This window comes from Amphibalanus amphitrite, unplaced genomic scaffold, assembly GCF_019059575.1.
Source record: "Amphibalanus amphitrite isolate SeventyFive unplaced genomic scaffold, NRLGWU_Aamphi_draft 000975F_arrow, whole genome shotgun sequence".
In the NCBI taxonomy this organism is placed as follows: Eukaryota; Metazoa; Arthropoda; class Thecostraca; order Balanomorpha; family Balanidae; genus Amphibalanus; species Amphibalanus amphitrite.
In genome coordinates, this window is record NW_024882469.1 from 70,783 (window position 1) to 98,606 (window position 27,824).

At 47.7% G+C, this 27,824-nt stretch overlaps 1 protein-coding gene across 3 annotated transcripts in view; it reads left to right on the plus strand.

The window, feature by feature from the left end:
* LOC122368780 (la-related protein 7-like) overlaps positions 1–27,824 on the plus strand; it is an 86,767-nt gene that overhangs the window by 54,550 nt on the left and 4,393 nt on the right. The window contains exons 1-3 of one of the 3 annotated variants that reach the window (XM_043343022.1): positions 24,845–24,900; positions 26,146–26,308; positions 27,636–27,817. In XM_043343022.1, coding sequence (XP_043198957.1) covers positions 26,152–26,308; positions 27,636–27,817 — 339 coding nt within the window. In that variant the 5' untranslated portion in view covers positions 24,845–24,900; positions 26,146–26,151. Of the gene's footprint in view, positions 1–24,844; positions 24,944–26,145; positions 26,309–27,635; positions 27,818–27,824 lie in introns of those variants that run through there. The other 2 variants (XM_043343023.1, XM_043343021.1) reach the window with 2 other exon arrangements.

Sequence of the window (27,824 nt, forward strand, 5' to 3'; positions counted from 1 at the left end):
TGAAATTTGGTAGATATTCGTTTTTGCTCTTTCTGAACCGAGCGACATCACTTTCACGCCAATTCATTAACTTTTTTGAAGGTGGGAGGGTCCCTTTAACGGCGGGAGTTTCCAGTCCCGATACTTACCGAACGCTAGGTGGCAGGCCGATCGCCCGGAACGCTGCCCGTAATGTTGAAGGAATAGGAGTTTCCTATCCAGGTTCTTTCATCCATGGTTTTCACCGTCATGTGAATTACGTGTTCAGGGTTTTCACCATCATGTGAATTAACCGTAAGTAAGGTTCATGCTCACTTATAATCTAATTCCATTGGCTTCGTTGATCAGCATTTTCTGTTAGCGGTCACTCACACACCAGTTAGAACATAAAGCGCCAGTTTTATATTATGTAATTGGACTTGCCGAAAATCCAGAAATACATCTAAGAGTTATTTTAGATAATATTTTATGAAGCCTTTACCTGCCTTTACCTAGGCGTGATTTCTTTTTCTATTACCTGAAAGAATTATTGAACACTCGTCTTCAATAGCTGTAAGGTGCTCTCCTAATGACCAGGTGAGATTGGTTTGAGAGGGATGTGACAATGCAACATGTTGCATTTTCTGAAACTGTCAAGCTCTTGATGATGAAGGAACAATTGGTACCTATAATTAGTATTCTGTACCAGAGTGCTAACTCCCCTACAGCAAATGGTAAAACCATTACAGGTTTTCAAAGGCTTCACCACTTTCAATGCTGCTGGGCATCCTTTGCATGATTTTTACAGGGTAGACTGCTTATCAGAATGTAAGATTTAAGGATTTAAAATTTTATATTTGAGTACTTAAGATTGAGCTTGAAATCTCACAGCCGTGGCCACAGCCGTAGCCGTGTTCTTGGAGATATTTGCAGCCGCCCCGGCCCACAGCCGTGGGGCTGCAGCCAGCCGCGGCTGCAGCCGGCCGGTGCAGACCTCTACCCCCCCTTGTGCCGTCGAAGGACTCAAAATGGCCTGTGCCGGCGAGGGTTAACCCTCGCGGGCACGGGGGGGTGATGCACCCCCCCCCCCCTAAGGTTTTTCGCGAATAACTCGCGTGAAAAGCAATCGATAGCGACGAACTTTCAGTAACATCGAGTTGATCAATTTTACACCTAACCTGAAAATTTCATGACCCTGACCCAAATGACCTTTGACCTGTGACCTACTTTTCGAGACCATGTTTGGCCGGAATTGCGATTCGGCGTATGCCAGCTCGCATCAGTTTGCAGTCTTTTCGTGGTTTCAAGCGTTCAAACATGTGATTTGATGTTGCTCCCATGCATAAGGGTGGATGTCAAGGTCACCTGGCGGCCAGGTCAGGTCACTGACCTTTGATGACCTTGGTTTACTTTTTCGAGTTTTGCAGGTTTCTAGGCTAGGTTTTGCAGCTGAATTTGAATTTGCAACCATTTGAACATTTACGAAGTAGTTTTAGTGCCTTCGTAACATACATGTTACGAAGCTGTCATAGGCGGTTGACTTGACACGCACTACAAATACCCGGCAGAGCCCCTACTGGTTGACCTGACCTGACCTGGCCCGACCTGGCCTAAATTCATAAAGACATCATCTGTGATCAAACCTAGCATGATATTCGTGATCAGCACCCCGAAAAAAAAAAACACAACAGCCAAGTCGTAGAAAGTCGTAAAGTGTGCACACTTTACGACTTTCTAACAGGTCCCGATTTTCCCGACTTTTGGGTCATTGACCTGACCTGGAGGGTGAACCGATGACCTAAGACCTTAAAGTTGAGTATCATCGGCTTTATGTCGTCACGGGAAACACAATCGTTTTTTCCGCGAAGCTCTAGCTCGATCAGGGGCCATACAACTTTCATTTCATGCAACTTATCATAGCAATTTGGAAAAATGTTGGTAGAGAGAGAGAGAGAGAGAGAGAGAGAGAGAGAGAGAGAGAGAGAGAGAGAGAGAGAGAGGGAGAGAGAGAGAGGAGGGGTAAATGTACATGCACAATAATCGATAAAATATGCTGTGTGCAGGGTGAAATATCACACCAAAACGTTTTCAATCATCCAATGAGAAGAATTTTGCATACAGCCCGACTTCGGTGGTGCTGTTTTAAACGATTTTGTATGATTCGTCAGGATCAGAATAAGTTTATGGTGCATGCAGTAACTACAGTTGGTTGACATATTCAATGTTGTGCTCATGTTCTGGAAGCTTCAATCATCCAATGAGAAGAATTTTGCATACAGCCCGACTTCGGTGGTGCTGTTTTAAACGATTTTGTATGATTCGTCAGGATCAGAATAAGTTTATGGTGCATGCAGTAACTACAGTTGGTTGACAGATTCAATGTTGTGCTCATGTTCTGGAAGCTTTTGTTGTTGTTGTGCACGGCTGTGCATTCCCAAGTAATGGTAAAACATCAAGTTTCCAGCGTATCTCATTCGGTAATAATTTCAAATAGTAAGGTAGCATTTATGACCCTGCTTGAAATCGAGTACGTTCTGGTTAGTTTTTATGATTGAAGTATGACTGCCGTGATATAGACAAGTAAAGTATCGTCCCATCGCCCCACCAGAAGAATCCCGTATTGGCCAACGGCGGCCTTCTCATGCATCAGGACAACGAACCTCCCAAGAGTGCGCGCGTCTCGCGGGCCAAAAACACGGAAATGATCTCATATTCTCTGCACACTTACAAGGTCTGACGTCATGACTATGAGACTAGTCTTTTTTCCGAAACTGATGGTCAGTCCTCGTAGACGGTGGTGCGAGTTTAAGGACACTGTTGGTATGGCGATATCTACCAGTGGGCTCATCACACCTCCAAAGAAGAGCTCACTTATGTAGTGCTAGCTGAGTTGGATGTGAATCTGGGCACGTTTTGCTGGGAAGGACGGAGGCTGTGAGGAGAAATGAGCTTATAGTATTTTTTTTTTTTGTTATAGAAGTGTTCGCACTGAGAACACTTCTATAACAAAAAATACTATTCTCACTACAAAAAAAGACAACTGAACCGACACTTTCACTGAGGTAGGTATAACTCAGTGCATGGCATAAGTTATCAACTTGAGCTAAACATTGCATTGTGGCCTGAAGGACTTTGATGAACGACGCATGAGAAATATACTAAAGAGCTGAAAAGTGAAGGTGTAAGGTGGAGACGGGCGAAATTTAAGCAAAAAATAGAACACTGCATAGCACGGTGTAGATAAAGAAAACGACAAAATGCCACAAAAAAACATGTTCAAACTTCGTTAAAAATGTACCATGCATAATGTTTCAGATGCATTATGAATACAATGTTCCAAGTTACAAGGAGGAAATAAAACCAATAGCAATCGTGATGAATACCGCCGAATTGAGACCGGATGAAAATGTTACTACTGACGCAACCATGCAAGCATATGGTTTGAACTCATCCATGACTGTGAGGCGTTACAATGCCTTGTGTAAGGAATAGTGACGCTCATGCTCAAGTTGAGTGAGTCATTTATGAACACAAGCTAAGCAGATTATTAGCCATGGACTATTTCTCCTACTATTTATGATAAATTGAATAGAATGACTTATTCAAGACCACCAAGCAAATGAGGCTACATGATCAGTCGGGACTCACGTGGCATGTGAAAAGCTGGCTTTTTTTGAATTGGCTAATAAACCACAAAATACTCGCACAACTCACCACACAATAGGAATGACAATCAGATAGTGATGAGTATCAGATTGTCGCACCGTTACCCTGCTCCATGGACGTCAAGCCAGCAGCTTTCAATCGCTCTCACAGCTCCGGTTATCTCCCACTCCACGCCATCCCGGCACTGTCCTCACCGCCCTGGCTATCCTCACACTGCAACATTACCTCACACACACCTCCGGGGCCACCGATGACACTGAGCCCGTCTCTGGCCACCATCCCTCCCCACCGGGCCCGCCGGAACATTCATTCATATTCCTCCTCCGAGCAGCCGGTCGCCTCGCTCTGCATAACCTACCACCTTCCCGCCGACCCGTCCGACCGACCGGCCGACCAGCCGGCGGGTTTGGACATTTTTACAGACGGCATTGAGCCGGCATGTGTATCTGTGAGCGGCCGCAGCTGGCCGTGTCGTTCCCTCAGAGAGCTGCAGCCGCCCGGAGGCTCTAATTACCACAGGAGGCTCTGTTTTTGCTCCCGACACCGAGCCATGTGCCATTGTGTGCTCGGGTGCAGGCGGGGCGCGCCCGGTTCGGCCACCGGTACCGCGCAGGGTGCGCACAAGAGCGTCAACAAAAATCACGGGCGGTAAAAAAACGGAGCGGCGCCGGCTCCGGTGTTGGTCTGCTGACGACAGACGGACAGACTGACGGAAGCGCTGGCAAACAGACGGATAGACAGACAGACAGACAGACAGACAGACAGACAGACAGACGATTAAACGGAAAGCCAGGCAACAGACAGACAGACAGACAGGTCAGCAGCCGGACAGACAGACAGACAGACAGACAGACAGACAGACATACAGGCAGACAGACGGACGGACAGACAGACAGACAGACAGACAGACAGACAGACAGACAGACAGGTAGGAAGACGGACATACAGGCAGACAGACAAACATACAGACAGGCAGGCAGGCAGGCAGGCAGGCAGGCAGACAGACAGACAGACAGACAGACAGACAGACAGACAGACAGACAGACAGACAGACAGAGAGACAGACAGACAGGTAGGAAGACGGACAGACAAGTAGATGCAAGGACTGGCAGGCAGATAGATTGGCAGACAGCAAGGCTAGCAAACAGCCAGAGTGCTAGACAGGACAGAAGGGCTGCTAGACAGGACAGAAGGGCTGCCAGACAGACAGAAAGACAGACAAAAGACATACAAAAGATACGAAGCATTGACTCGAGCAAATGACAGCCATGGTGCTTCTATTCCGGACTTTGGAGAAGCTTCGGATTGCCCCGGCCCGTCATCCCCCGGGTGCAAAGCTAGCATACCTTCGCAATGCTATTTATTTCGAATGAATTGGCAGATCCTGCAATCAATTGAAACCTTGCATTCACAGGAACGTTTACCGAATGTTCTTGCAACATTATGAATATGACATGTGGTGAAAGGCAAGGAAAAATTCATCCCAGCAAATAACAGACACACGTACTTTCCTTTCCACACCATGACACCGTCTCAAGTTGATGATTGCCTGAGTCAGCAACGTAATGGACTCCAACATACAATTTGTCGGTCCGAGAATGAGTCTCAATAGAAACTATCCCACTGCATGGTTGTCAAATGTCCAATTGGTGCAACTGCCTCTCACCGTCTCTAAAAATAGCAGCCTTGCCAGTCGCACATACCGCCTAGTTTAGCGCGCACTCGCACCATTCTCATTACGAAAAGTACACAAATGAGCCTGTTACTTCTAAAAATGTCGCCGTTGTGGGTCAGTTCCTGTCAGATTTTCGCCGTAATTGCTGTTCTGAATGAGAAACGAGCCTATAATGTTACGCCATTCGAAGAAACTGCCGCAGTTGTAGTTGCACCATCTAGCGATAAATAAGCGCAGCCTGTGCTAAGTTTCTACGTATGGCGTTGATGCAGCCCCACTACCTTGCTAATTAACGATGCCCGTATGTGATATCAGACACGGTCTTGTAAAAGAAGCTGATTTAAAGCCCCCTCGCACGATACCACAAGCCGTTCACGTGCGGTTCGAGTGGTAAACGTCTGCGTGAAGAAAGATTTAAAAAGGAAGGGCAGCAGTATTTCTGACATTTAGGCTCCACCGCTTGGCTGGCTGGAGACGGGCCTGCGCTGGTCGCTCGCTGACCTAAGGCCCCACGATGCTTTTTTAATGCTTTTTATTTACAGATGTGCACGTAGTATTTTTATACCATTGAAAAATCCAATGAGTTTTAATTTTCTTTCTGTTGAATGAACAAAATAAGATAAAAGAGATACTGAACTATCATCGCGTCATGCTGGTAAGTCGTGAAATTACACACCTAGCATCAGGTATCAGGTATCATCAGGTATCAAATGCAGCAAGCCCGACTGAAGTTGAAACATTTCTTGTATTGTTCACAGACTATCATCAAAGCAACTCCAGGAAACTTTGAGCAAAACACTCACATTGGGCCCAAGCTGTCTCAAATCATGGACGACATGAATGCCGTATATTATTTTTATGGCGCATAATGTCCCATTAGAGCATTTTGTCGCTGCAGCCATTATCTGAGCCGGTGAATTATATGTTTAGCCGGCGTCACGGCCTCACGCGAGCGGTTGACTCGCCATGATTGGGTGTGCCGAGGTCTCAGCCGAGTGGCTGTTCTGTTACAGCCTGAGACCGTTCCTGCGACACCAGCAACTCATAGTGACCATGTGCAAAAGCGGCTTCGTGAGTGCTGGAATAAACGCTGGCTTGGCAGCAGGCTACGTCCATTTACGGACGGACCGGGCTGGCCTGAATCAGTGGCTAAGTCAACAGATCAAAATGCTTAAGTCTCGTTCATTTTTGCTTTAAAACCTAGGGAAATGCTCCCAAGTAGAAAGTTTGTATTCATTGCGTCAATTTTGAACAAGATTCCAATTTTTCTTGTGCTTTGTCTCACCCCCCTCTCCTCGCCCTTCTCGCCCGCAATATCTCCTTCTCTCCTTCTACACTTCTTTCCATCTCATTCACTATGCGGTTCTTTCTAATTATCGCATCACTCTCGCATTTTCTCTCGCAAGCATCTCAATTAAGACAGGATAGCTCGTCAGTCTGATTGAAAATCCTGCCAGTCTAGTTTTTTTTTGGGGGGGGGAGGGGTTATATAACAGTCCCCCTGTCCAGAACCGCTCACCGTAGGGTATATACATGTACAAGCAAGTTCGCCATTTCTTGCATGTCCAGATTTCCAGTGCTACTCATTTTGTCTTTCGAACATTGTAATGTAAAGGTCTCGCGGGTTTTAGCGGCAGGCTTTGCACCTAGAGAATTTAATATACTTCAGGCTATATCTTCGTCGTCTTAACCCGCGCCCTGATGGGGGGGGGGCATTTTGGCCCCCCCTGTGGTTTTTCTTAAATAGCGAGAAAACGGCGACGCGCAGCGCCGCCAAATTTTGGGTATTTTACCGGGCATCATTTTGACACATTCACACAAAATTTCAAGTCACAGGTCACCTCAGGTCAGGAGTTATTGAGGTCAAACTGAGGTCATGTTCGAGTAAAAATGAGCAAAAAACATGATATCTTGAAACGCTCACCAATTCTACAGTTATCAAGCAATTTTAAAGTTCTTTATGTGGTTGTGTAGAGAAAAAACGGCGCTATAAAACTGCTATCTCAGATTTTCGAAATTTTGGGATTTTGACCCCCAAAAATAAAAAAATGATTTTTTTAGAAAAACTCAAAAAAATTCCATTTTTTTCAGAATTTCGAAAAAACCGGAATATATGTGGTAGTACCTGCGCTCTTCGATATACATACCAAATTTTAGATCGATACCTCTTTTTTGGCCAAGTTATAGCGAAAAAACTGTTGAAAATTGATGACGTCAAATTTTGAACTCAACTTTTAGCAATTCTAGACCTCGTTGCGCAAAACGGAGACCACCATTGAACTCCCCGTGACGAGCTGCATCGAATCGATACCCATTTTATGCAAAAATATCAACTTTGAAATTTGACCTAATTTGACCTGACCTTGACCTGACCTTGACCTGACCTTGACCAAAACGTGACCTAAGCTGGCCCAAAAGTCTGCCTGACCCACATAATCGCATTTGATATGTAAAATGGACCATAAAACATGTATCACACGACACTTTCATATTGTGACCCCCCAGTGACCTGACCTCTGTGACCTGACCTGGTATCAGTGACCTTAACTAGCAAAATATGTGTTTGAAGAACATTTTCCCATCGATGATTTTCAATGAAATGCATTTTACTCGATTTTACAACACATTTCTTGAAATGCCTGTAAACGGTGAAAATTCGACCTTTGACCTGACCTGTGACGTCATCGGTTTGACCGAGGTCAATGAAATTGGGTCACAAGGTAGTTCCCCGTTTGGGCTATCCAACGCCGTTTACCGCTTGTCGCTAGGTTGCGTGGTTCTCGAGATCTTAGGGGGGGGGGGCAAAATGCCCCCCCCCCCCATCAGACCGCGTTGCTCGGCAGACCCCATCAGGGCGCGATTTAAGCTTTTAAGTGTTGACGATGCGATCGACTTGTTGGTTCACAAGCCGGCCATGATCGTGTAAAATGGCTTCATCGTAGATCGATTAGTTTCTGAGATATAACCGGAAATGTAAAAGTGCAAAACCTACCGCTCAATCTCGCGAGAGCCGTACCATGCCTGGCGCAGCTCGCATTCGGTAGACATTTATATTTATATTTGTCAATGTTCTCCTCTTTGAGATGATTGTACAATGTAGCCGCCATACCCGCCAGAACTATAATGCTCCTGTATGCTGGACTGACATCGACCGTGACCGGTCATGGCCTTTTTCCGTCATGACATGACCGGTAGATAGACCTCTACCCCATGGCACGGCACAGGCTTTACGCTCGCCATGGTTCTAACTTGCACTCGGTGCCGATTTTGCCGTCGCCGGATGGCCCGTCGACTCGCCCTGCCCCACTTACCCACCATTAGGGGTCATTCGGGCACCGGGACGCGCTCAGCAGATCCAAACGGCGCCACCCGGTAGGGAATTTACATAGATATGGCAGCATTATTCCCCTAATGAGGCGTTGTACCGCACCACGCCGCGACGCCCATGGTTGTATGCAGTTGCAGGGTTAGCGAAGTACATAATGGCACGGGCGTTGTGCAATGTGAACTACTGTTTGTCATGGATCAACTGACGCGCATTTTACGGCATTTTGAAGACCGAAATTAGTGGATATTTATACACATTTGCCGAGTTAATGACGCTAATTTTTTGCCAGAAGAATGAACTTGGTTGATTTGTTACCGAAAAGGTTGTTTATTATGTTGTCCTGGGCAAACACCTAAAACAAAACAAAAATAAATTTACATCGTTTTGCTACGTCCAGTGTAAGAAAAGTAAAACAAGGGAAGCTGTCAACTCAACGATAAATCTATCCCAACACGAGCCGCTTCTGGCAAAAAACTAATACGATTGATAATCCTGGGTCTCTACTCACTCCTTGCAATGATAATCTGGTGCATTATTTTTGCTGAGCTGACGAAGGACATCCCAATTCATCCAGCGAGTGGCGGGGAATAGCATCCTCGGGTGCAATATTTACGTTTGTTTAGTCCTCGTTCCAGTTACCACTGGTGAAATCCGGTATCACACGACAGATGACGTGAGGAGAGCATATCACTCTTGTTAGACTATTGGCTATGAAACCAACAGCCACCGCACAATTATACGCCGATGACCCGTGGCGGCCGGCGCAGTTGAGCTGCAGGATTTATGGCTCGCGTAGACACGCAACGCAACCGCTAAAGAAGACAAATCGGACTGAGATGGAACGCTTCATTTGTGAATATTTTTGGTGGGTGATGACGTGAGGAAGGTTTGATGCAGCAAGTAAATAATAAAGCTAGTTCTAAGGATTTATTTTGCTTTGTTTTTCTTCTACCTTAGCCTTTAGTATATGGTTGTGTAAGAATGCATGTTTTCAGAATATATGGGAACTACACATGAGGTATAATTTGTTCTCGGCCATTTTGGCAGCATCCCGCTTACCGTGATGAGTCGAAACTGAGTGCTGAGAGGGAACACTCGGTCTAGTCCACCCCACAAGCTCTTTAAATGACCCCATCCATTTAAGACATGCTTTGTGTGAGCCCCAGTGCCATAGGCGGCGGAACGGGGACGGGGGAGGGCAGCGGGGCACCGTGCCCCCTTCGATTTTGACATTTTAACATTAGCCCAATGGGCGATGAATGGAAAGAATGAGACCAAAAGTCTGCAGTGCCCCCCCCCCCTTAATTGAAGGTGTTCCGCCGCTACTGCCCAGTGCTGCATTCCTTTCGCTTTACAGGCAAAATGGTTTAACAGTAAGCAGCTATGCTCTGGTGAAAATGGATCGTAACATAGCGCTTTTATGTCTAAACTTGAAAGTATCCCGCGGAGTAAAGTAGGGTTTAACCCGGCAGTTGCTGGGGTATTTCGCCACCCACCGTTTGCTGGGGGGGGGGGGGCGTTAAACGCCCCCAGCCGATAACTCGAGAACCAATAGGCGCAGCGAAACGCACGAGGCGGCAAACGAAAGAACGCGACGAGACGCTTTAGATGAGTACTTTAAAGTTGAATTTTGAGGTCACAGGTCGGGTCAAGGTCAGGTCAAACACCTGAAATCGGGCTTTCAGTAGCGTGGACTTCAGGACTTCGCAATGAGCGCCTCTCGTCATAAACTCTGTCAAAACGGTGCACAATCCATCATATAAGGCCTACAAGAGTGTCAGCCCCATGTAGGGGTCAGTCAAGCATAGGTCAGGGTCAAGGTCAGGTCAACCGGGTAGGCACATATCCCCGAAAATCAAAACTGATATTCGCAGCCTGTGACACATGTTTTATGGGTAATTTGGGGCGTAGAACACGATGGTGACATTCATTTTATCATATGTGTACGTGTTTGGCTCAAAAAGTTCAATTTAAGAAATGTATGTATCATGGTCGTGAAGTAGTCACGAGAAATTGCCAAGATTCAGATCAAGATTTTGGCAAATGCGAAACGATAAAATCAATAATCGAAGATAGCCATTTGATTGTTCATGGTATTGGCAGTCTAATGCCGTTTACGGCATGTCTGTATGTCTATTCTGTGATTTTATATGATTTTTTGAACATATGCCGTTTTTGTTCGAAAACTCAGAAATCATGACGTCACTAAAACCTCGATATCTCAAAAATTTTCCGACCGATTTTTTGAAATTTTGTCACAATAGACTTCAATCAATTCCCTACAGGTACCCAAAATTTGGCGCCGTTTTTATGCTATGGCCCGGCGAAAAAGTGGGGGTGTTTAACGCCCCCCCCCCCCAGCAACTGCGGGTTAAAGCGTGTACTACACGATATAAAAGCGACTTTATGCATGGCATGCGCTGTCTACCGTGCGCTATTGTAGGCCTCATTGTATACCATTTCACTTCAATGACACTGTTCAAATTTGATTTCTCACCCACATAACTGTCAACAATTCGACAGACTTGGATCCATTTGTCACACTCTGCCATATCAATACCTATGCAGTGCACATGGTGACAGACCTTTCTCTGGACAGTGATGTCTAACTCGTCTCACAAATTGTGGCAAGTAAGAACAATGGCCACCTACTTGATTATCTAAGAAAAAAATATTGAAGATTTCTAGACGGTGTAAGATGGTGCAGGATTTGGAATATTAGTCCTTTTTTTGTAACTGACCTGAGCGAGACCCGCTTCTCCGCCATGGGTTTCTCATTCGTTCTCCATAAATCCGGTAGCTATTAAAGAAATCGGCTAGCGAAGCAGACGAAATGAACTGCCTCGACTGCACTTTGCACTGCGCTCTCATTGGCTTGCAGAGGCTTGAACACGACTGCAGGACTCTTAAAAAAAAGACTGCAGTGACACTCTAACACGACCGCAGACACTTGAATACCTCCGTGGACACTCTGACACGATCTCGGACTCTTCCACACGGCCGCGAACACTCGGACACAGAGACACAGCTCACTGTGAGCACACCAGTGCAGCGACACAGCCGCCAACCCGCCGGAACCGCCGCCGCCGCGCCGCCGACGTATCATTAGAACAGCCCTAATGACGGCCGCCGGTCAATTTAGTCTAATTGGCGGCGGCAGAGAGCGTCGCGCGGCCAGCCTAATTCCCGATCATAAACAAATTGTGTGATGCCAGTGGTCATGTCGCGGCGCCGCCGGACGCGCGGCGCCACAATTGCCGCCGAGCTGGCCGTTATTAGGGGACAGGGGCGCGGCAGAATCAACTGGCCTGTGATGGATGTGGTGCGACGAGTGGCGTCAGTCAGCGCCGCCACCGGTCGGCCGGTTCCTCCGCGGCCCGGCCGACCCGGCACCGCCCGACCCCCAAACTGTGAGACGGTGCGGCGGTGGGGGACATTCCAGAGAACGTCTGCTGGGGCTAATGCACAAACTCTAATAACAGTTCGTGAGAAGCTCTTGAGCAGTGAGATAGTGCTTTCAAAACCGCTCCCCCAAAGCCAGCCATCAACTGCAAGCTCAGTGTGCACAAGCTCACATCCCCGATCGCGGCGCATCGGCCGCGCCCCGCCGGCGCTCGGCCCGTCGCGTCGGCGGCGGCGGGACAGGGTAGGTGGCGCTGCCGACTGGGTGGGCGTAAATCTGAGACACGGTCGGTGACACAGCCGGGACATGAGTCACCGCTCGACACCAGCCGGCCCGCCAGCCACCGTCACCGGCCGCCCGACACTCGACGCGGCGTCACGAAACGTCTCAAACAGTTCACAAAACGTCACGAACAGTCTCGTGACGTTACACAGACGATGGGTGTGACACCTTGACCCACGAGAGGATCCAGAGCAAAGGGATCGGTATAAGTGGTGCTGATTAGGTGCCGAAGTATATCTCATCATTACGACTGAGGAGCACTGCTCTCAGCTCTGCACTTACAAAGTGAAATGACAATTGTGGCAGAGGTAATGAATTGCAATACATTATTTTATTGCTCATATGCATGATAAATATCCCGAGGGCCGAGACGGAGAATGCTGAGGCTGGCGAATATTATGTTTCTTTGGGTCAAGTATTTGAATTCATCTTGCGCGACTGGTGAAAACCAATCGTCAAATGAATCCGCTCTAGATTAGGTTAGGTAATTAGCCACTGGTTCCACCAGCCGTTGGAACTGGGCCGGGGAGGTCCATGTGCCGGGTAGGGGGGGGGGGGGGTCTCCATGGCTGTCACCACCGGTCCAACCTCCAGCCGGCGGCAGATGCGACCCGGCGGCGACGACCAGAAACAAAGCCATGTCTGGCCGCCCGGTGGGGCCGGGTCGGAGGCGGGCGCGCTCCATGGGCCGGAGGGCCGCGCTGTCACTGATGATGCCATGCAGATGAGATGAGACCGGTCGAAACAAAGCGCCCGGCCGACCGCCCTATGCAAATGGAACGGGTTCGGGGCCGCCGGCACCTGGCGGCGTGCGACAGTGCGGCGCGGCGACAAATGAGAGAGCGGCTAAAGAGGCCGCAGAGCGCCGGACAGGGCAGCCTGATCTGCATGGCGCGCCCGCAGACGCGCACACGCAGCCTCTGCCGATTGTTCCTGTCACGACGGTGGACGGGCGGGTCGGCGGCTTAGCGCTGTCGGTTCCCAGGACAGGCCGGTCTGGCAGGAAAGGGGAGGACAGGAGGAATTTGGGGGACGGGGGGACGGAAAGAATCTGTGGTGATAGTCTAAAGGGGCGTGAGTGTTTGAAAGTCAGGAAGGACGGAATAACTAGTTAGAGCACCAGAGCTGATCAACTTAGCACATGCAATGGTAAAAATTTATTATGAGCCAAAGAAGAGGAAACTTGCAGGAAATAACTCAGTCCATAATTTCATGAATTGGCAGTTTTCCTCATTGGCCTGTGCTATTTTTTTAACACAAATGCAATTTCTAACCGATCCAGATATATGCAAAAATTGTTTCTTATCACTCAAAACTGTCCACCCGTAATAAAGCCCTGTTCACTACCGTGAACATTTCAACGATTTTTTTATCTACCCTCATGCTGGCTTCTGCTGTTGCCAATCGGAGTTGTCCCGCCTCATCTTTATCCCTGTGCTGAGCTTCAATACCCGATAGCTGTGCCTGTATCCGTTTGCGTTTCATACACTCTCACTGTTTACCTACAAATGCGATGGTGTAGGATGTGTCTGTACAGTGGATCTAGTAAGGATCTCCAGACGAAACTAGATGGCGTTGAGCCTCAGTCGAGTCCATGTGAGATTCAAGGAGAGGTCACTACCAAGCTGGGCCCGATGGGGAGGTGGGCGGGGGTGGGGGGGAGGTGGGCGGGGCGGGTGGCGAGGTCACGGTGCGGGTGACCTGTCAAAGAGCCCCGGCGCGGGAGGGCACTGCCGCAGGCAAATGGTGCACTCCAGCGTTGTCCCATATCGCGGTAGTGGGCCGGGCGGCCGGTTAGCTTGGCAGTTGGCTGCTTGGAAGGCCAGGAAAGGATAATGAGGCATGGGTTTGCTGTGGCCGGTTCATCTATTGTCAACTATGATGAACCCAGAGTAATGCAAATGTGATGTTGGTAATGCAGCTGGCAATGGAATGCTAGCGAATGCTCCGGGAGCCCAGTAGCTATAAGGATTAAGATTATTTATGTCTACTGAAATTTTCATTGAATATAATTCAAGCACTAAAAAGATCATATCGTTCGCCAGTTTTTTGACCGGCTGGCGTTTCTTGCGTAGAGCGCCCTTTGGCAAATAATTATCACCCAGGTGATTTTTTTTTTTTGCTGGCAAGATGGGCCTTTAAGGTCAAATCAAATCGGTAAGAGAAGATGAGGAAAAGTGGACGAATGCCACATTTTTGTGCATGAAGTCTCGAGTTACAAAAACCTAAAAGTTATTATACGTGTAAGCTAAAAAAACAATACGATCAGTTAATAAAAATATTTGACCCGAAAATAGCTTCTGTTTTGTCTGACTAAGATTGCGTGTAAGACACCGGTCCAACCGGGTTCAACCCGGCCCAGCCTGGTTCGGCTCCCCCTTTTTTAATATAAATTTGGCCCGAACCTTTTGAATGAAAGGAATCACAAGGACAGGGTCCCCGCTAAGCTGAGCTTGTTTCGTTGACCCTGCCCTCTACCCTCCGATCAAGCAATTCCAGTTCTATGGCAGAATTTAGAGTCCAAATTTTAACGTGCGCACATAGCCGCGCACGGCCGGTCCCCTCACTGACTTCGCCTGCAGCGGCCTGCCACCAACCACAACTACCCGTCAGGAGGCTCAAAACATCAAGCACACGTCGCGTTTCGAGCCCGGACTATTGCAACCGGGACGTGCACCCTCACCACATTGAGTCCAACGCTCTACCGACCGAGCTACCGGGACGGACAATTACGTTGGGGTTTCGCCTCGTGACATTGGCAGACGTCAGACACTTTGGCTGAACTTAAAGTGACCATCCCACCTTAACATTAGTTTTTAGTTGAGATAGCCAAATTGGTGGCCATGGCCTGAAAATACCGGTTTGGGCACTCACAACATCGAAAAATACTTTAATTCGGAGATATGGAATTTCAAACTTGCAGTTTTCGGATTCTAAGGGGCTAAAGCATTGGTATGCCCCCTTAGAATTTGTGACGTCAGCAGAGATCTAACGATTTTTAAATCTTTCACTAAAACGTTTGGTAGCACGCGGTGGTATATGCTGCTTTGCGCGCAACAAATGCCGCACTTTCAAATAAAGTCGCTAGTAACAGCGGAGATCCCAAAAAGTAAACAAAAGTAAAAGTCTAATATCTAGAAAACCGGTGAATATTTTTCGATGAAATTTGGTAGATATTGGTTTTCGCTCTTTCTGAACCGAGCGACATCACTTTCATGCCAATTCATTAACTTTTTAGAAGGTGGGAGGGTCCCTTTAAGCCGAAACACTGAGAGCAAGCTGCGCAGGCCGATAGGTGCTCGTGGGGTTGAGGTTGGGTCACCGTTCCGTGCTTCTATCCTCAGGATACTGAAATCCTTCTCCCCAACTCCGCAACCCCCCTCCGGGCTGGACAGGCAACTTTATCTCATGCGGGCTGCTCCCTTGGAGCGGCACCGCTGCTCCCGAGGGAGCTGCACCCCGTAGCCGGGTGCAGAGAGTGCTTGGGGGGCTGGTCGGCCTGTCCATTTGGACGGGCTCAGCCCCGGCGACTCTCTAGGGTGCCTGCCCAGACCAATGTCTCCCCCTAATTCCTATCATCCTTCCGGCTCTGAAATGGTCTTGTCAGACCGAAAGGGCCTAACCCAACAAAACAAACAAACAATGAGGTTGGGTAACCTGTGAGCTGAATGCGATGTCGTGAGTTCGAGCCCCACTCCCGGATCTGGTTTTATCTAGACACAAACCAAAACCTTTCCTTCTACTGCAACACAGATAAGCACGATGACATCTTTCCCCATTTTCTTTCCCCAATATCCTCTCAAAAGTCAAAATTATCGCTTATATTGTTTAGCTAAGTTTCACTTTCTAAGAAAATATCTTTGGTCATTTTTCTGGAGTCATTTCAACTCTTTTGTCTTTTCCGATTCTTTTCGACCCGATAAAACGCACCAAAACTGAACGTGCCAAATGAAAAAAATATCCAACTCAAATAACAGTTTAGAAAAGCCTTATCATGCATCATGAAAAGCATCATGCAACTATATCGACTAAATAGTTGCATGCTATGAATACGTCCTAGATTTCAATTGTCATTGTTCAACATTTTGACTGGAACTGACGCTACCCCTGGCTTGCCCGTTTGTTTGAGATAATGATTCCCTTCAGTCGCATTCTTGCTGGTTCCACATGAACAGGATACCACCATACCGGAGTGAACGCACCCGCAACCATCATCCCCTCCCCTCAGCCTCGGCGCAGTGGCGGGCGGCCCTGGGCGGCCCACTCCCGGTGCTACGCACGCCCCATGCGCCGTGATACCGTGTCACTCCCCCCTCCCTCCTTCCCCCACAATGACCGGTGACCTCACTTCCCTCGGGATTTGGACTCGCCCTGCCCCGACCGTAGCGCCACGTGGTGGCTCTGGAGATCTTAAATAGACCCACTGTACATTGTACGTAAGCTTATTACGTTATTAGAGAGTGTCTGGAAAGGACAATGCTTGCATTTTTCTTTAGCTGTGTGCCAAAGCAGGAACGCTAGCCGCATGGCTGGGCTTTTAGAGGTTGTTACCTTGCAAAGAGTTGGTAACGCAAACGAGTAAGAGCTCTATGCCCTTAGCTACAGGCGTTACCGGTTACAATTCCTAGGCAGAACCCTATCGCTACAAATATGGCACGCGTACAGATTTTTATTCGGCGTATCGATTTGGTCAAAGAAAGTGCGCCGAACTGGTGAAGTCAGCTGCTTCTGTGCGCCATCGCTGCTCGTCGCGTGCTAATGAGACCTCCGGGAGCGCTCAGCCAAGCCGTTTGAGCACTTGAGCAGGTACGGGCACTGCACGGTGTCGGGCCGGATGGTTCGTGTCCCGGCACTGTCCGCGAGCACGCACCCCGAGCCAGCGGAGCCCTCACAGGGCGACACCAAGTACGCTCATTTCTAGCAATTACGCCCATCCAATTTGGCTTCATTGGGACCGCTACAATTGACGTCAGCCTAGAACCTCGCTAAAAATGACGGCGACGCAGGAACGGTGGCGGCCGACACCAGCCTGCGATACCATGCCAAGTTCCTCGCCCGCTGATTGGTGGATCGGCGCCCACCGTTGGTATTCCGACCAATGGAAGAGCACATTCGGTGGCACCCTGTGACAACCTTTATAACCGCGAAATTACTATTTACGAGGAAGAAGCGGTATCGTGCAAGGGCTCCGCCACAGGGGGGTACGCGGGGGTCCGGACCTCCTCAATAATTTACCTGGGGGGTACAGTACCCCCCAATATTTCTAATAACTATAAGCTTGTTTTCGCATAAGAATGACCAAATCATTCACAGAATGTGTTGAATAATTTAGAATACGTTGACAGTCGCAAAGCTAAGGAATTTAAGATCTAGAAATGTAGGGATCCCTTAAAATGTTGTTACACACGAAGTGCTCAACTCTCGCCGACCTATACTCGTATGTACGGGAGTGCCATTATTCTACCATTTTGTTATTAAAATGAATGCGTTTAAGATTGCTATAGGATTAGCTAAGCATGCCAGGATTCGGCTATAATTTCGTGAGAGAGGTCCAGCTTGCAGGACACCTCTTAGACACAATACCCGCCCTAAATGAGCTTCGAATCGACCTGAGAATCCTTTTTCCATGTGAGGTCAACCGATAGTGTTGGGGGAAGGGGATTAAGCCGGTCTTTCGAGCACCGTACTAGTCTAAGCAGCCTCACACCGTTCTGAGGTAATCTGCAATAATCTGCACAGGAATCTGAATGCATGTCGGTAGAGATACGTCTACAAGTCACAACTCTTACAGAATCCCCTGCATAACCTGACCTTTGATTCAATTGCAGCATTTTGATATCCATTTTCAGGTCAAGATAGGTCACTCTCTGATCACAGAGACTGAATGTCAGTATCTAAGGAGTCCATACTGCTATATGTATGAGGGCAGGGCTTTCAAATCCCTTCAACGACTCCTAAAGCCCTGCGCTTTCCTTTAACTACGGCCTTGGAGGACCCGGCACTGACCTAAAAGCCTACATAGATAGATATCTGAGCGCCTATGAAGGTCCCTGAATTCCCAAGCCCATGCCAGTCACTGAGAGCCTAATGCGCTGTCTGATGGCTCACCGCCCTTGGAGCGCGCAACAGCGGCCTTCACTCCTCAAGAACGTTGATTTGAGAGTCCGCAATGTCGGTGTCAATGGGCTCCGCTTCTCGGTTTTCGATTCCTTGTGCAAATTGAACCTTGGTTTTTCGGTTTAAAGGAGAATTCTCCCGATAAAATTATTAAGCTTTCTTGGAGCTCTAGAAAAAGCGGCGTTTTTTCATCATCTTCGGGAGCTGGAGGGGGGAGGGGAGGGTGAATTCGCCCAAAATACCTACCCACCCTGGATTCGCCAGCGAGGTTTTGTGTTTTGGGTCGGACCCCCCAATCCCAAAACCGTGGCGGAGCCCCTGGTATCGTGTTGGCGGCGGCATCGCTGTGTCCGCTGTACAGACTTGTTTCATCAATTTATGAGTGGGATTCAATGGATGGCACCAGCACGTTTGACGGGAAGTCACTCATTTGTCGTGCGGCAAGCCTTTTGGACGCACAGTTTTATGGCTGGGACCAGTGATAAGTTGTCAGTAAAACTGACGCGAACCGCTCCTATTAGTCTCAAACTGTCGAACCACATATGAGCACCCACCTATACTCGTACAGGTGTTAGGAGATTGCATGGTTGTATATACTGTAGCGACTACCTACTTCTACAGGATGAAATCTATGATGAAATCCGTCGAGCCGAAAGCGATAGGATTGACATGTGTTATGAGCATCTATCTGACATAATCAGAAACTGGATGAACTTTTATACCTAGTCACGTCTCGTTCAATTCCGCGCAGGTTTATTTTATATTTTTACTGGTAAGGTCGTGTTGATCACTTACGAAACGAGCGATTATGTTTTATTTGTGAATATTAATTGATTTTATGTGTGAAGGGTGAAGGAGAAAGCCGCAGCATCAGGGGCGGCGCCACGGGTTTTCGATAGGGGGGACGGGGACGGGGGCTTGCCTGACCGAAAATCCCAAAAGTCGAAAACTGATCGTGTATGCAAAAAAAAAACGAGGCACGTAACGCCGCGAAACTTGGCAAAGCCTAAAACACATCGAATGGTCCGTTTCCAAACTTATCCTAAGACACCTAAGATCGATCACCTTTTCAAGCATACTTGCCTCTAAATCAAAATTTGCAGTCTTCCCAACTCAAAGCTGGTTTCCTACAAGCTGCGAATTGCTTAGGTATGAGTAGCAGTGCCAACTATTCTTACGTTTCGTACTTTCAAATTTTCGATCTTACGTCTGGTCAGCTTCATGGCTTCACCATCATATAGTCATGGAGGAAAAGTGGGAATGTCTTCTGCTCTGACAAGTGCGCCAAAACTGCAATATAATTTCAGAATCATGACATCACCACCTGATCCATATGCAACGGGCAGGGTGCAGCTAATGGCTAGCCGTCAGTGGTCATGTCATCGGTTCGGTGGTCACTCAAAAGGTCATGCTAGGTCATGGAAGTTCACCAGCCGTTATTTGATCACACTTTCTGATGAATTTTACTTACCAAGAGCTTTGCGGGAAAAACGAGCCCATGCACCGTTGAAAAAATTGAGTGAAAGGGTCTCAGGTCCGGCGACCTCTGCAGGTGAAATGCCCCAGGGTAGAATTCCGGTCCCTGTTGATTAACTTCGTCAAAAATGGCAGTAGAGCCATGGGTGTCGTTTTGTATAGGCCTGGTAGGGCCGGAGCCCTACCAATAATTTCGAAACTTTAACATTATGCCTATGGCGCTGCATGGTAAGAATGGCTTTGAAGCTGTGAAAATTAACATTAGAGCCCTACCAATCATTTTCAGAAAATGTCGCCCCTGACTGTAGAGCTGTGATGTCGGCACCATTGTGTTCGTCATGATCGAGCTGGCACGACCTGCATCGTTCTCATATTCACCCTCCAATCGTAACAACTAGGTACAGCAGGGATTGGCAAATGGCGGGGCACCCCCTTTGGGAGGTAATGAAGGTCTCTGGAAACCTCATCCCTCATCTCTTTAGCATTAGTGGCTCTCCTTATGGAACAGGTTTCTTGACTGGTCTGTGTCACCCCAGAATTCAAAGACTATTCAAGGTAAAACCGAGCGCACCACAGTGAGTACAATTTGATAAGCTGGTGTATCTCAATTTTCATGTAAAACCTTTCACGTATCACGTACCTAAAACCCTTTCGTGCACTCATGCAAAAGCAACTGCCATGTTTCAACAGCTGGCAATGGCATTTTCACAGCCGCTGACGTAAGAGGGGGAGGGGGGGGGGCAGAAAAAAGCTAGTGCTATCGAGCCCCTTGACGAGAGGGAGCCGATGCTACCCAATTATAAGGTATAGGGCTACTGCGTGCTTTTTTGGTCCTGCCTGTGATCTATCCGAGCAGTTCTCCCCACAAGTGCTGGGGTTAAATGGCATAGATTTCAAATGGTTCCTGTGGTAGAACTGCCATGCTTGAATTTAACTAATTAGGAATGGAAAATATCCATATAGTAACGGAAATCTATGGAATTTCAGTAAACTTGGTTTTGTCGGCAATGGGGTCTGGCAGTGGGGTGGGGAGGTAATAACCCTGCCTGGCGCCCCAAAAAAAGGGGGGGGGGCACGATCCCCGAGGCCCTGCCGATCACCTTATAACTGCAGGCATCACAGCTCCACACCTTTTGCAGATGGCCAGGACCCCCTGCGATACATCCCAACAGCAATCTTTATTCAGAACCTGCCTTGATTAACCCGCGCCCCAGTGGCGGTCTCAGCCAACTTCGCCCTAGTGGGGGGGGGGGGGGGCATATGTTACCACCCACCTCTAACTCAAAAACTAAGAGGGCTAGAAAGACGCGGTAAAAAGCAGTCGATAGCTCTCAATGCGTACGTTTGAAAGTATTTCGGTCATTTTTCACCTTAGAGCAATATTGGGGTCACCAGAGGTCATCAAAGGTCAAAATTTGCCAATTGTCATTATATTCTTCAGAAAACATGCCGCTGTCTCAGGAACTATGGTAGCTAGAAAAACGCATGGAAGAGCAATCGATAACTTTTGAACTCTTCTTTTGAAAAGGTCATTATTAATATTGCCCTCAGGTCAACGGTTTAGCCTCCAGAGGGCAACAACTCCAAAAATAGCTGTTTTTACGAAAAGTGTTTTTCGACAGTAACTTTCGACTAAAAAAAGCCACGACACTTCTATTGCCAGAATCGTGTTCCCCTCGCCGAGACGCGTCGAATGAACTATAATTTGACCTTGAAAGGTCAACTTGAAAATTTGACCTCAGGTCAAGGTCATGACCTGACCGGAAAAGGTCATGTTGCATATCAGTCGATGCGACTCAACAAGACAAACACAATGAGACCATCCCCAGCGTTCTATCTCTTTCCAATCGCGAGTTATTGGCAAAAAAACTGTTTGTAGCCTCAAATGACCTCGGATGACCTTTCTAGAGGCTATCAGCAAAAATGACACCTTGGTCATCACGAATGGACTAAATCATTGTGATTCTGAAATATTTGGACTGTTCCTATGCGTACACACGGATCTAGAGGCATTTTCATTTTTCTCCATTGACTTGTAATGGAAAGGTCACGCCACTGACCTGACCTTAGGTCACGGATATAAAAAATCCGAGATATACAAATTGTAGGCGCCCATAACAGCATGCAATCCACCAAGTTTAAAATCTTTCTGACAAAGACTGCAGACTGGACATGATTGCAAACTTTTTTTTTGGCTTGGTCAGTTAACTTGACCTGGTGACCTGACCTGACATGACCTGGGGTCCAAAACTTCACATATTGTCCAAAATTGATGTACCAAAAGCTTCCCCGAGCGGCGCGGCGCTACGCGCCGCGGTTTTTATTCACACGCAAAAAACGCGACAGGGTGGTAACATATGCCCCCCCCCCCACTGGGGCGAAGGCTAACCAACGATGCATTATGCGACGGATAACTCTACAATGCATTATTATCAACTATTGAACCATGGGGTCGGCAACAACATTGCCGACTCCATGGGTACTGTACCCCCCTAACCCTAACTTTCGATAGCGGGGGACCTGTCCCCCCGTCCCCCCCCCCCCCCGGTGGCGCCGCCCATGCGCAGCATGCTTCCGAAAGCTTCCGTAAATGAAAATTACCTGGTGTTTTGTATATTTGGCGCTGAAAATGATTCATTTCCTGGTGAATGATAAGATATATCAATAAAAAATACTTCTGTCATTTCGGGCCGTGCGGGTCCCTGAGCATGACAAACACGATGGTGCCAAATAGCGTGGTTCTACGACCATCTTTAGGAGAATTATCCACTAATACCAAATCCGTAACAGCGGTACTAGCTACTAAGGCATGACCTGCCCTCAGAAGTGAAAGGTCACTGATTGATCTGATACCTTGACCCTCGCCGGATTTATTGGTTTTCTACATACGCGCCGGCCGAGGGAGGGGAGGGGGGAGGGTTGGTATGTACGACCCTCCTCGCCGTTTCGCCCCTGATAGAGCTAGAGCGTCGCGGAAGCATCACACGTCTGCGCCGTTACGAGACGCAGCGACTGGTACCCGATTTAAAGGTCTCAGGTCATCCGGTGACCTCTGAGGTCAGGTCAAGTGGCCCAAGGCACTGGTTGGGCTTTGATAAATACGTGTTCCTCTCGTCGAGACGCTTCGAATGAAATGAACTATAATTTGCCTTGAAAGGTCAACTTGAAAATTTGACCTAAGGCCAAGGTCATGACCTGACCGGAAAAGGTCATGTTGCATATCAGTCGATCCGCATCGTGGAGCCGAACACATCTAAGGCGTTTTCATCTCTAGCATGCCCTTATCAGAAGTTATTAGCTAAAAACTGTTAGATACTATTCTTGATCAGAGATGACCTCGGGGACATAACAAGGGGTCAAAAGTGCCATTTCCCGGTTCAGTGTATCAATTTTACCTGCATCCCGATTCCCGATGTTTGAGAGTGCCTAGAATCGCGTTTGTGCAAAAGAGACGCTTTTCAATTTTCTCCCATTTATTTTATAATTGAGAGACCGCAAAATTGGCCTGACCTTAACCCGGCACCGCCTGGGCTATTTCCGTACCCACGACAGCCTGGGGGGGGGGGGGGCGGTCGGATCCGACCCCCCCCTGTTATCTCGAGAACCAATGATCGTATCGAGCCCCGCGAGGCGGCGTTCGAAAGGTCTCTACGAGACCTTCCCAAAGCACCTTAAGATTTTAAGATTGAGGTCAACTTTCGGGTCAAGGTCAGGTCAAAGGTCAAATTCTGGGGGTTTGCATGATTAGACTTACACTTACGGGCAGCGGAATCGATAGCTGCTGCTCGAAACTCACCAAAAATGACCTCAAAGACCTAGTGAAGGTACCATGTAGGGGTCATACTAAGTACGGGTCAAGGTCAGGTCAGGTGATTGGGGGTACCCTAGGTTTGGCTCCTTGAGTCTCTGCCCCCCCCCCCCAGTGAAAATCTCTTACGACGAGGCCCTGCCAAAAGGCGTTATACTGGTGTTAAGATGCCAAAATCAAAGGGGGGCACGGTGCCCCGGTGCCCTCCCCGTTCCACAGGCTATGCTCTTACGTTAGCCTGAAACGGTTTTCAACTACACCTATTTCAGATCCTACGTGCATGCAGTGACGTACCCAAGGGGGGGGGGGCACGGGAGCCATGGCCCCCTTCTGAGCGCCGAAGGCGCTCAGGGGGCCCCTCAGGCCCCGGTATATTTTTTCAAACACTGGATAAAACGTCTTTTACTAGGAAGAAAAAAATGATATCAAAGTTTCATTTACGTGCCCCTGGTTACCCGAGGGGCCCCTGATCACCCGATGGGCCCCTGCAGTCATCCGAGGGCCCCGGTTTCCTGGGCCCCTGGTCGCCTAGGGGCCCCTGGTAGCCGGGGCCTGGTCGCATGGGGCCCCCTGATTGCCTGGGGTCCCTAGTCGCCTAGGGGGCCCTGGTAGCCGGGGGGCCTGGTCGCATGGGGGCCTCTGGTCGCATGGGGCCCTGATCGCCTGGGGTCCCTAGTCGCCAAGGGGGCCCCTGGTAGCGGGGGCCTGGTCGCCGGTCGCATGGGGGCCCCTGGTTGCCTGGGGGCCCCTGGTCGCCTGGGCGGCCTGGGGGCCCCCGGTTGACCTAAGGGCCCCTTCGGAAGCAGGTGGCCCCCTCCTGGGCGAAATCCTGGGTACGTGCCTGCGTGCATGACGTGTGCAAGACGCATGTGCAAGACAGGCCCTGCATGACAGGAGATTTTCGACCTCCGCGACATCTATAACTACGTGAGAATAGTAGCGACATCTACAAATAAGCTTGATAACAAGTTTCTGCGCACTTGCGACAAATATTGTGTTCATTCTAATTCACGCTGCAAGTAAACTTATTCAATAGCATAAAACGCCTAATCAAAATCTTTCTGAGTATTCCCTTGCAGATTAAATTATTGGTAATAAACACCTTTGACCATGGTGGTTTATTTATTTAGGAAACTGTCGAAAACTGGGACGACGGAAAACTAGTTTTCTTTCGGTTGACTTCAGTGGTATGCTCGGCTGACGGCAGGCATTATATTGATATAGGTTGAGGTAGGCGGTAAAGGGTTTTGCTTTTTATTGCCCTGGCCCCTGAGCATTGGTGCCTCTGTTGAAATTCCATTTTTAGACATCACATCACTCATTTGAGGTAATATCTGTTTGCCCTGCAAGATCTGCTGCTGTAGAAAGTGATTTTTCAGACTATAGTTCCTTCTTTTTTCAAACGGACGCTGGCTTCAAGTGAAATTATCGGGAAGAAATTACATGTTAGAAATTAGTCAGCGTTTTATTTTCTCAGGTTAAGTTTGTTTTGCCCACACGTGGTTATTCGTAAAACATACTTGGAGCCAGAGTCCTTTGGAAAAAAAACAAACAAACTATAGTGCTGATGTGTGACTTAAGTGAGGCAAACTAATATGGGAACCGAATAAACATATTTATATGCTTGAGCTAAACATGTTTTATGTAAATTTAACCTTAAGTTCTACTAAAAGCAAAATTACCACAGCCTGCGGGCTGCAGTTCAAGCTGTTTTTGGGGTATATGTCAAGTTTAGGTCCTAACTACAATTGTGGCGCTTTTGATACGAATACGAAACAGCAAAAATTTTAGGTTTTAGGTTAGGTTAGGTTGTAGGTTTGTAGGTTTTAGGTTGTAGGTAGGTAGGTTTGTAGGTTAGGTTAGGTTAGGGTAGGTTTGTAGGTTGTAGGTTGGTAGGTTATATGTAAGTAGGTAAGGTTAGGTCAGGTTTGATTATGTTTTTTTCTTTTATTTGCGAGACATATGAGTATCATTTTTGGATTCAGGATGTCAAATAATGTAAAAATATGAAAAAATTATCAATGAAATCTTCTTAGGACTTAAACTTGACATTTACCGTGTAAACTGCTGGTGAAAACAAATTGACAGTTTGACCACTTTCAAACATTTAAACACTTGTCTGCATTTGGCCAACATTTATGGATGGACTTGTTCAAGCTCAGTCTGCTCCAGCTTTGTCAAATTTTCCATTTGACATTGGGTTTCCCAACTTCATCAGCATAATGATCTCTGTTTGCGAGAGTGTTTAATTGTCATCAAATGTCCTCCAAGATCATCCAACAATGCAAAACTAGCTGATGACGTGTATGGTATACCTAAAGCAGAACTGACTGAACTGACTGATGGGTATCATTTTTCATGTCAGTTTATTTTTGACATGGCAAGTGAAATTCAACTGCAACTAAGCCGTTTACACCACCCCTCTCTTTCAGATTACAATGGCAAGCGACAGTCAGACTGACGACACTAAGAAGACAAAACGAGTTAGAAAGAAGAGATTGTATGCAGCAATCATGAATCAGATGGAGTTCTACTTCAGTGATGCCAATCTCACTCGTGACAAGTACCTAAGATCACTGATGGAAAAGGATAAATGTAAGATAACTACATAGCTTATTTGTTATATTTAACACGCGCAGTGGAAGGGTTGCGAGTACTACGCCCAGTGGAAGGGGGGGGGGCGGATGTCGCCCCCCCCCTAAGATCTCAGCTCCCACTGGAGCTAGAAAAACGAAATTTGGAGGGTAGGTGGGGGATATGGGGAACTCTGTTGTGTGTGAATTTCATGACCCTAGGTCAATATCTTCAAGGTCAAATGAGGTCAAATGTGGTCAAATCTGCCATATTAGCGACTTTTTTGCGTTTACACGCCGATAACTCAAAAAGTTACGGGCCGATTTTTTTAATCTTTTACTATATGAAAGAGCAAACATTTGTAAGTATGTATGGTGAATTTCTAGATAATACAACAATAAATATGGCAGTTAGAAGCCTGATAAGGGTAAGATGTCGCCGGCTGAAGCGGCATCGGCCGACGCGGGAAACGCGGCAATCACAATTTTGTGTTTACACACTCATAACTCAAGTTGTTACCGGCCGATTTTCAAAATTCTTTGACCATATGATTGCCTGTACATTTCTCAGTCTTCTCACCGAATTTGACGCGAATCTAATGTAATCAGCGGTAAGGAGCGCGATGTAAAGACGGAACCGTCCCGCCCCGGCACAGTCTACAATTCAGGCGGCGCGTAACGGCTAGCGCCGGCCGCCGCGCCGCCGCGCCGCCGCGGCGGCAGGATGTTTGACTTTACACCGCTATTACTAGAAAAGTTGTGAACCGATTTTCTTACTTCTTGCACGAGAAGATCCGCAATTCAATTCTGGACAGGTAGCCGAAATTTCACATTGATATTATGCTTGCGGCGCGAGTTATTGGCGAAAAACAGGAGGGGTGGGCGAAATCCGCCCCCCCCCTTCCACTGCGCGTGTTAAAGCTAGTGTACATATTGTAGCTTATTTTTGTCATAATACCATTAAAATAAGTCACATATTAGGTCAGTGTTTTTTTGTAATTTTATATTGCATAATGAAGTACTTAAGTCTCTGTCTTACCATGGATGATTACCTACTACCTACTACTTCATCCATGGTCTTACCATTGATGGGAAGTCGATTACACCAGGGACCAGCTCTTCAGCTACTACCGAAAAGTGTTTGTCTTTTCAAACAACCTGCAGTTATAAATCCTACTTTACAGTTGATTGGATTAGGTAGACCTTTTTATTTCAATTATCACTGATTATTCAAAATAGGCACATAATGAAAGTGGACTCTCTCTCTCTACCCATTGGTGACTGTTGTTGTGCCCCCCTTTTCCCAAGGTCGCTCACTTCGTTCTTCCCTGGTTCTCTCTCGTTCACAGTCATCCCTCTGTCTGAGTTTGTCAAGTTTGCCCGGATCCGCTCCCTGTCGGCCTCTCTCGATGATCTGGTGCACGCGCTCTCCGGATCTCAGTTCCTGCAGCTCTCGTCAGATGGCTCTGCCGTCTGCCGCCGGTCGCCGTTCGTCTTCAAAGAGGATGCCGAGCTCTGCACCATTTATGTCGTAAGTG